The sequence below is a fragment of the Lactuca sativa genome, chromosome 1 (assembly GCF_002870075.4).
Source record: "Lactuca sativa cultivar Salinas chromosome 1, Lsat_Salinas_v11, whole genome shotgun sequence".
NCBI lineage: Eukaryota > Viridiplantae > Streptophyta > Magnoliopsida > Asterales > Asteraceae > Lactuca > Lactuca sativa.
In genome coordinates, this window is record NC_056623.2 from 93401726 (window position 1) to 93412430 (window position 10705).

At 32.0% G+C, this 10705-nt stretch overlaps 2 protein-coding genes across 5 annotated transcripts; both read right to left on the bottom strand.

The window, feature by feature from the left end:
- Positions 1 to 2073: 2073 nt before the first annotated feature.
- Positions 2074 to 4604, bottom strand: LOC111882820 (uncharacterized). 4 transcript variants are annotated; one of them, XM_042901995.2, is made up of 5 exons: positions 4244 to 4604; positions 3800 to 4118; positions 3417 to 3521; positions 3224 to 3280; positions 2074 to 2612 (listed from the first exon to the last, which is right to left on the bottom strand). In XM_042901995.2, exons 1-5 carry the CDS (start codon positions 4297 to 4299, stop codon positions 2292 to 2294), a joined length of 858 nt encoding a protein of 285 aa, XP_042757929.1. In that variant the 5' UTR covers positions 4300 to 4604; the 3' UTR covers positions 2074 to 2291. The 4 variants fall into 4 exon arrangements, with proteins under 4 accessions (XP_042757929.1, XP_023734960.1, XP_042757930.1 ...); XM_023879192.3 differs by having other exon boundaries at positions 4203 to 4599; XM_042901996.2 differs by lacking the exon at positions 3417 to 3521 and having other exon boundaries at positions 4244 to 4602.
- Positions 4605 to 7280: 2676 nt separating this feature from the next.
- On the bottom strand, positions 7281 to 7874 carry LOC111882825 (uncharacterized). Its single transcript, XM_023879199.1, has one exon. The coding sequence runs from the start codon at positions 7872 to 7874 to the stop codon at positions 7281 to 7283; it is 594 nt and encodes a 197-aa protein (XP_023734967.1).
- Positions 7875 to 10705: the final 2831 nt, after the last annotated feature.

Genomic DNA, 10705 nt, shown 5'->3' on the forward strand with positions numbered 1-10705 from the left:
CAGCGGCTTTTGAGAGCTACAAGTGCAAATCGAATTTTGGAGTCATAATTGCATCTATAGTTATTAGACTTATCCAAGTAGGAGACTTTTGGATTAGTGTCTAAGTCCATAACTATATTTGGTATGTACTTGATGCGGTTGTAGCATGGTCCTTTTGGGTTGCCTTCACCGGAGCAACTTGACTGGATGATTGGTGGAGAAAGAGGAAATTATGGTTTGTTTATATATTTTATGAATAATATATTAAAAGAGAAATCATATTGATTAATTAATATTGGTCAAGAATTAATTAAGAAATTAATTTTGTGATCAAAAGATATTAATTAAACTTAGGGGACAGGAATTGCAATTATCAGATAATTGGATTTTGGGTTGTGGATCATTTGGATTGAGGGATGGACGAAATTGGGGTGGAAGCCCACCTTGAAATCGTCCAGGGCCTTATTCCAAAAGGTTACATTGGACTGCTTCAACCCTAAGCTATTAAATTAGGGTTTTGACTGAAACCCTAGCAGCTCCAACATATAAAGACCATAAGGCTTCAGAAATCAGCACCTAGAAACACTAAGAAGTCTTAGAGTCGGTTTTTGAGCCTCTCATCCTCTCTCTTCAAGATCATCCAACTTGCTTTGGTGTTTGTGATCCATTAGAGGCATCACATTTGAGGTGCTAGGTTCTCGCAAGCTAAAAATCTTCAAGCAACAATCAAGGTAATCATCTAAACTTGTTTTATTTGTTATTTTAAGATTTTGTATGCTAGATCTAAGGTTTGTAAGCTTTGGATAATTTGCATGTACAATAGAGAAACTTAGATCCAAAGCTTTAGGGTTTGCATGTGCACCATAGGATTGATGTATTGTTCAAAACCCATCAGAATTAACTCGAGAATCTAATATTCAAACCGATACATATTTGCAGTCGTAATTGCAAATTTCGTATCAAGCCGTGTTTTATACCAGCTATCCTACATTTTGCAATTATTAGCTAATTATCATATGTGATACTCCCACCATCCCAAAATTATTGTCCACAAACAAAACAAAAAACACACAGATTAAGGAAGCATTAATTACCACTAACTTTATACAATAAAATGATGTTTTGTCCTTACTTTGCATGTAATACTCCATTAAATGTTTAGTTGGTTAAGTAATAATGTGAAAGTATTTTGGTAAAAATATTATTTATTTTTAGAAATGGACTATTATTTTCGGACAAAAAAAAAAACGGAAGGAGTAATTAATTTAATAAGCCCTTGAAAGTATAACCCTTCAAAAAGTTTACCGATATATATAACCGACGAAATTATAAACGCATGAATTCAAACAAGTATTTTTTACCTACAAAATATCTAGTTATATAAACATTTAAAAATTAAATACCTATTTTAAATTGTGGTTATATTTGGAGACACATCTCTTTTGAATTTTAACTACAATGTTTATGTGGTTAAAACAACAATCACCGTTGACCAAGTAATTCACAAAGCAAACCCCAAGACCATATTTTTGTTGATATAAAAAGAACCAATACACCTCTCTCCTTTTCTCTTCCCCTCTCCCTCTCTTGAATTTCTAGTCACCACCACCTCCGACCACTAGCTGTCGTCGCCACTCCGGCAACCCCAGTTATGGCGATCCCATTTTCCGGCGACATCCCATTATCTGGCAACACCCCAATTCCGATGATCCTAACAATTGGCGACACCCTAAGTGTTATTATTTTATAGTTGATGTGATGTCTTATTATTTTCAAAATGTGAATGCAAAAAATATAATTATATAGCCTTATTATACGTCATGCGTAGATATTCGTCTAGTATCTACATAAAAGTAACCACAAATGAAAGAAGCACATATACATGATCTTATATTTAACACGTTTATATTTGAACATTTCAATAAATAATATTATAATTTTAAAATTAAACATATGGCCAAATAGAAGAAATAGCAATGTAACTTTAATATTTTAATTTTTTTTCTTCTCGTTATTACATTATACTTTCAGATTATTTCATATTGCAACATCTACCATGCAAATAGTTCAAGTAAAATCTTTATGTTACTCAAATACCTAAAACAACCATCCATAAAGATCAACAAATACATTTTCTAGATCAACGTTAATGGGCAGATATATAATTTTCAACCTGAAATCTTCCAAAAGAAATCATTGAAATTTCCACAAACAAAATACGCACGTAAAGTAAAGACGAGCAAATGTAATTAAAATTATTTCAAAACTATCACCAAACAAGCTTGGTAAATAAAACAAGAAACATAAATTAATTAATGAACAGGATGAGAGGAACCAGTGCCACCTGGCTTATAAGCATCGGGAACACTCGAGTAGAAATAGAAGCGATTTGACATTTCCCAACCCCAATCACGCCTCCTTGATATAGACAATCGTGGCCAACTGTTGACACTTACATAATGTTTCCTAATATTTCCATCTGCTAAGAAGCTTGCAACAATGGAGTAACAACATTCATTGCCTCCCCATACCCTATCATCAACATTAGCAGTTTGGCTTCCATCTTCATGGAAGTAGCGATGCATTGGTTGCCCTGTTCCTCTCCAATATGGATCCAAATTTCGCCAGACACTCTGAATGCAATTCAACAATAAAATTATATGATTTTGGAATAATGGAAGAAATCTTAGGGTTATATTATCCGACCAGACAACAAAGTGCTATAATGAGGTATATTTTTCAAAGTATCATGCTTTAATAAGAACTAAAGTTGGAAGTACAAGGATTTAATTTGGAGGATTTTTCAAGGTAAATGCCTTAATAAGAAAAAAAAACAAAATTACAATAAAAGAAATGAACCTAGGAAGAGGAAGTACATTGTTATTTCTTGTTTTAAGCCCTTTATTATAGCATCCTACTTGCATTTCTTTTGGTTATCACATCCTATGCTCATTTTTTTATAGCATTTTACTTTGAAAATATAGCGAATTATATCAATATCATATAGCTATAGTTTACAAAGTAATTTTCATTTGTTATAACTTTTATATTGTTCAAAGTAAATTGTCTTAAGTAGAAAAAAGAAATTAGAGAAGTACAAAGCTATTACGTAGATATTTAGCATATTAGTACTATGCCTCTATAAGAAAAAAAAAAGTTATAAATTAAGAAGATACAAAGAAAAATGTGTTATTCTTGCATTTAGCCCTTTTAATAATGCAAGACGAGAATTAAAAACACATGCCTCTTTAAAATGAAACTCCCAGGCATGATCACATAGATCTTCCTTCACGATTCGACTCTAGTAAAAAACACAAGACAAGATAGAACAAATGTTGTCAATATAATATCTAAAAAATAAAAGGGTATGTGTCATATCTACAATGACTTGAACCTGTCTCTTTATGCCTACGACCACATATATTAAAGAGACTTACCCGCTCGCCATCCTGAATGGATAAGGTGTAAGCAGTCAACTTTGACAACCCCTCAACTTGGGCAAAACGAGGTAGATGAGCTTTGTCAGCCCATAGCTCGTTGATCTATAAGCAAGGAATGTAGAGGGTAATTAAGTCTTTTACTCAATCTTTGATCCTATTCCTACCCTACCCATGATGATGATCATTCTGTGACATGATTCAAACAAGCTCTCCTTATGTGACATGACTACCACTATTTATGAAGCTCTTTAATAAACAAAACCAACCAACCATCACCAAAATCATCATATTGACAAAAAGCAAACAAATGTAACATTTTAAGAAACAAAAAAGAAAATAGATAGTAAAGACTAAAGAACAAGGAGTGTGTGTGTGTATACCTTTTCAGACCAAATGGTATCACTGCAAGCGACTCTACGCCATCTACGTGAAACAACAAGTGCTGAAGCCACACTGTGTGCGTCGAGAAAGCTCAATATCGTTAACATGATATCGCAACCACATACTACTAACGGATCCTGTAAATTGCAACCATTTTTCTTCAATCGGCGTTTTCCCCTGTTTCTCCGACGAAAAATCTCCACCGGAACCGCTCTTTCAGTCTCCGATTTCTCATAACTATCTTCCTCTTCGTCTGCGGAGGGTTCGTACCCATAGTTCACAATGCTCTGTTTCCTCTTTTGCCTCATGGCCTCAACTCTGAAAGACGACGATGTTCGCACAAGATAAGTGAAGTTAATATTAGAAATTTGGCGTGGATTTATATAATATATTTGAGGAAACCTGTTGGCTAAGAAATGAAGTCGAAGCAGGTGCGTTATGACCTATGAGTGATTGGTGACGGTGTTGAGACGAAAAATCTTTTGAGTTTTGCATGCATTCGTCATGAACGTAGCCTGTTTTGTTGTTTTGTTAGCAAGGTGGAGATGCAGCTGCTTCGTGTTTGCTTAAATTAATTGTTTTTTTTTTTGGTTATGTTACAAAACAAAAAGGAAACCCACTAAAAACAAAAGCTTCGACGATTGAAGGAGATGGAGACATGGAGTCATCGAACACAATATTGACTTCTAAAATAACTTGATGATAATCAACAGTTACAACCTCCACATCACCTCTAACCACCTCTATCTCCGTCATCTTTTATTTATTATTATTTTTTTAAATCAAACGATTTAATACCCTCATAAATTATTTTCCCCTTCTTAAATATGTATTGTTTTAATTTTGATAAATGTCTTACAACTTGTATTGTTTTTGTTTTTTTACCTTTAACTTTTCTTGAATAAATCCTCTCTAATAAATAAATATATTTTACCATTTATCATACTCTTATTCAGTTTGTCAATGTTATTTTGTGTCATTTTGAATTAATATTTTTTTCACATGTTATTTTATGAGTTTTTCTATTTTATTAAATTTTATTTAATATTTTAATATAATAAATCAACTATAATAAATGAATATTCATTTTTGACAAATGTCAATTCATGAGTTTTGATACTTGTCATTTTATTATATTTTTTAAATAAATAATATTCACATGTTAATTTTTAGGTTTTCTTAATTTTTAAATTAAAAATCCACATAATACTTACATATTTATATATGTAAGTATTAAATGTAATAAATGTGATAATAGTTATAATTAATAGGTTTCTTCATTTCTTATTTCAAAATTATATTTTAAAAAATACATAATTTTTACATTTTAATATTTAATCTTTTGTTTAATCAACCCGTGTAATACACGAGTTTTACACCTAGTATGGTAATAAATGAATATTAATTTCACTAATAAATTTATATTTAAATTTCAAAATTCCCAAAATTAAAGCTCATTAATTATTTTCTTTATTTAAATTATTTGTTTAAATTTAAAAGATAAAAAAAAAACTTTTTCTTTATAATAAATCATTATTTTTCTTACTTTCTTATAAATTCAAAGTTCTCAAACATTTTGACTTTTATATTTAATTTTTTTTTAAATTAATCCATCTAATATATGGGTCTCACAACTAGTCTACTCTAATAAATCAAAATCATTTTGTTATATGTTATTTTCTCATTAGCTTTGACACGTGTCATTTTGTAATAATTTCTAAATAAATAACATTCACATATCAATTTATAGTTTTTTTTTCAGTTTCCATAAATTTAAATGTCACATAACACTAATATATATATATATATATATATATATATATATATATATATATATATATATATATATATATATATATATATATAAAGTATTAAATATAATGAATGTTATAATAAATGACAAATATTGTCTATTAATTAGTGGGAATTTGAATTGATAAATCCATTTACTAATAATAATAAGTTATATTTTTTAGATAGATTTAACCTATTTTCGCTAATAAATTTTAATTTAAATCCTTAAATTTTATTTCTTGAAACATGTGCAAATAAAAATTAGTTACACATATATGTTAAATTTCGATTATCTGTTATGTATCTGATATTTTATTACTGGTATAAAAACTATCACTAAACCGAGTTTTTAACTGTCATTTATTTAATTTTTTTAGTTTATCAATAGCTATTTTGTTACGATGTTTTAATACTTGTTTTCTTTGGACGTACTTTTTAAAATTTCAGGGGTAAATCAAAATACTTATATAGAAATATCATATGAAGTTGAGCTTTTATAAAATTTGTTGTTTTCAAACATGGAATTTTAAAATATCAACTCTTCGTAATAGATATTATAAAATGACCATTTTTTAAATAAATCTCACAAACAACCATAAAATTTGAAATTTTATAAAATTTAAAAGTTAAAACTCCATATAGATTTAGAACTGAATATATTTCTAACTAATAAATAAAAATCTTTTATTTTTCAAATGTTACACTCTCATTCGTTTTATCACATGCTATTTTGTGGTCTCATACCTAGTGTCATATTAAAGAAGATAATATTAAGTTTGATGTAACATTATTTTACTCGTGCATATTTATATTAACGATTTTATATTTAGAAATATAAAATCTCCATAAAATCTTTATATTTATGTCTCATGATCAATTTAGTTATATATATTTTTAGGGAAATATGTAAAAAAATCTCTATATTTTGACTCTGTTAACAAAAAAGTCACCTATAATTTTTCTTTTTGCAATTTAACCATTGAAACCGATAAACATTTGTAAAAGAATCATTGTACCATGTTAATGCCAGTTTTAAGGGTTGAATTTAAAAAAAAAAAAACCATGATGAATTTTTCATTAATAACGTTAAAGTTTAAAGACTTTTTTGGAGATTTTCTTTTTTATATATACTAAATTTATTTGAAAAAACTTATATTTATTTATTAAAAAACTCTCTTTCTCTCTTTCTCTCTCTCTCTCTCTCTCTCTCTATATATATATATATATATATATATATATATATATATATATATATATATATATATATATATATATATCCCGATCGTAGATCAATTTTCGAAAAGAAAGTCACCCCTTGCAATTGATCTAATAAATCATCTATTCTTGGTAGTTGATATCGATTATTTATTGTGATTTTATTCAATTCTCGGTAGTCGATACACATATGCATTGATCCATCTTTCTTCTTTACAAACAAAATGGGAGAACCCCAAGGGGATGAACTGGGTCTTATGAAACCATGATCTAATAACTCCTGTAATTGCATCTTTAACTCTCTCATTTCTGACGGGGCCAAACAATAAGGCGTACAGACTATAGGAGTCACTCCATGTACTAAATAAATGATAAAATCTATTTTTTGGTCTGGCGATACCCCCGAAAACTCATCCGAAAACAAGTGTGTTGAGTCTAAGCATTGAGGGCAAATGCATCTACACCAGCGGATTAGGTTGCATGATTTGCCTTACGTTTGTCCTCCAAGATGAGATGAGATTGTGCTTCATAGAAATCTTGAAGAGGTTTGGTTTGATGGATCATCATGGTGATCCTTTCGTATTCATTTGTAAGACTAGCAATGAGTTGTAATACGAGTCGTTGATTAGTAACAGGGGTGCCGATATTGGAAAGTTGATCAGAGATCATTCTCAACGTTTGACAGTAAGCAGAGCAATTTTCGAAATTTCTAAGTTTTGTGGTGACTAGTTTGTGTTCCAAGTAAAGCGCACACTCATTCTGGTTGTCTTGAAAAATACTTTCGAGGGCTGCCCATGCCCGCGTTGCACTAGATTTATGTTTTAGAATGGTTTGGAGGAGATCATTTGAGATAGTATTGTTAATCCATTGGATGACAATGGAATCTAATCGATTCCATAGTTTAGGATCCATTGGTTTGGGATCTGCTAGTTTATTAGCCCCGGCTTTATCAATGGTGGAGGAGGAGATGATTGCAGCTCTGGGTTTGATATGATCAATGACATGGAATGCACGACAATGGATTCTGAACAACTTAGCCCATGAAGTATATTGAGCGCTGTCCATCTCAAGAGTAATCAGAATAAAATTTCGGATATTAGTGATCATGAGAACTAGGTGTAATTTTTCTGTCATGAGGAGAGAGAACGAAAAAAAAGAGAAGAAGATACAGACTGTGAAGGAACGATGGCTGTAGGGTTAGGTTTTCAGAAGGAGAGATCTAATACCATAATATAATGCATAATCTTTTCCTCGATTTTATTGATCCAGTCGTGGGGTATATATAGTGTACATGAGGTTGACCTAGACACAATATTTACACCAAGGTACCTACACTCTATACATATATAATAATAAGAATATACACGACTAATAATAACTAATAAACCTGTAATAATGCTTAAATCTCAAAAGTGAGTGAATCTGCCAAATATAATCGTTTGACAGAAAATTGACAAAAATTCAACTTTATGCCAAATGGTGAACTTTGCAAATCCATAAAGTTTTCAAATTGGAAACCTAAAATCTAGTTTCTGGAAAGATTAAGGATTTGTTAAAGTGATTATAAATTAAAAACGGAGAAGGAATCCAATGTTGGGACAAAATAAGAATTATGCACACCGTTTTTTTTCAATCTTTGAACACTATTATTATGTTTACATATTTTTGTTGGGTGACAACAAAACAAGTAAGCACTTCAGAAAAATATAAAAAACCAAACATCGGTGAACTCACAAAAACTTCTGAAAAATGTAAATCAAAAGAACACAATATTTAACGTGGTTCGGTTAAGGTGACCTACGTCCACGGGCGAACGAGAGAAAGAGAGAGAGAGAGAGAGAGAGAGAGAGAGAGAAAGAGAGAGAGAGAGAGAGAGAGAGAGAGAGTGAGAGTGTGTGTGTGTAACGCACGTAGATCTGGGCTAGTCAATTTAGAGATAATAGGGGTCGCAAACGACTTTTTGACAAAAGATTATTTAGATTAAATAATCTTAACCAAGTTGTAGAATACGTCTCAAGGGTTCCGTACATATAAAGAACATTGAAATCCAAGTTATAACAAAGAAGTTATGGTCCGTCGAAGTTTTACGGCAAAACCGGCACGACACTGGGAGACGTAAATAGTGAATTTATGATAGATAGATGATATTTTAGCCTTAGAAATCTAAACAAAAGTTGTAATATACGTTAAACCGAGAACATACAAAAAAAAAAAAGAACGCCCAAATCTGACTTCGTATGAGGAAGTTATGAATTTTCGAAGATTTGCCTTAGCAGTGCACAACCCGAAACTCGAATTTTAGATCGAGCGGTTTTTGGCCTACACGACCTAAATGAGAATTGAAGATCTCATTAATTGGAACTCAATGGTAAAATGGCAGACGAAAACAGAGTCCGTGTGTAGAAGTTATGAATTTTACGCGGACATTTAACAATATAATCTCCTCGTACTGTTAAATTTAAGATCGGTCGAGATATAGCCGACGGAGTCAAAATGAAAGTTGTAGATCTTATTTTTACCTGCGCGTGGATATAAAGAACGTCAAAAAAGGAGGTTGTATGTGAAAGTTACGGATTTTAGAAGTCGGAAGTGTGTTGTGCGAAAATGGGTGATGTGGCACAATCTTGGCCATTGCTTTCTCCCCAAGGCTTGCCACTAGATGGTGACATGTGGCACCAAGTTCAGCCATTTTTCACCCTATAAATAGAACCTCTCCCACCCTCATTTTGTTCACACCTTTCCCATTCTTTCTTCTCTTTACTCTCTCTCTCTCTCTAAAACCTCTCTCTAGCCTCGAACCCCCCCCCCCCCCCCCCCCCCCGAAAAGCCTAGGGAACCTCCCTAGCACGAGGTGGAAGCCCCAGAGTGATCGACGGCTCCGAGAAGAACAACTTTTCGGCTCGGAAACGCTGCTCCAAGCAAAGCCCAGTTTTCTATAAAACTCGTTGTAAGTGAGCTACGTCTACGCTATTTTTAATATAGCTTTTATTTAATTATAGTAACGTTATTAGGAACTTATAAGAAGTACTTGGGCTATTATTATGGGTTATATAAGTATTGTTTAACGCTTATATAATAGTAATAATAGCTAGACTATTAATTAGTCTCGAAGAATAATAAACTAAACTCTAGTGGTAATAATACTAGGTTTCGTCGAAGGAAATTATTTTTAAGAAGCGAAGCGTTGTCTGAATTTGGAATCACCGCCTTTTCAAGTGAGTGCATGGTCCCTTTCATCTTACACATAGATATGAAGTATTTATATAAAATACGTGATATGTGTGCATATTATCTGTATACTTGCTATCTATGTTGGATGAACGATTTTATACAAGTTTTATATGATTTAAACTGTATATATATTTATATCTACATAATATGTTGGGTAAAACATGGGTAGATGAAATATGAGTTGGATGATGAGTTGAGAGGTGATATAGACCATGAGGTAAGGGTGAGAGGTGGACGATGTGAGAAGCCTTGTTCCCAAATGTTGGCCCCGTCATCTAGCAGAGTATGGATGACAACTACGGACTATTCTAGACAGTCCAGTGGAACACTAGCAGGCTCGCAACATGTAGGTGTTGTGAATGATGTGTTCACCGGTGTACTCTAAAAACCCATTGACATGTATTGCGAGTGGACTCTCGCAAACGATACTGTCAATAAACGAGATGGCCCTAGCAGCTGTGCTCAAAGGATGATACTGGAAGCTGCGCCTCATATAGAATGTCACAATTCTGGCAACTGCGCCTAAGTGATAAAACTAGCAGCTGTGCTTGACAGCTGTGTCATTGACAACGATGGACTTCGTACCTATTCCTTAGGATAATCCTTAGGAATGAATGAATGAATGAATGACAAATAGCTGATTCTTAGGGTAGACCCTTAAGAGT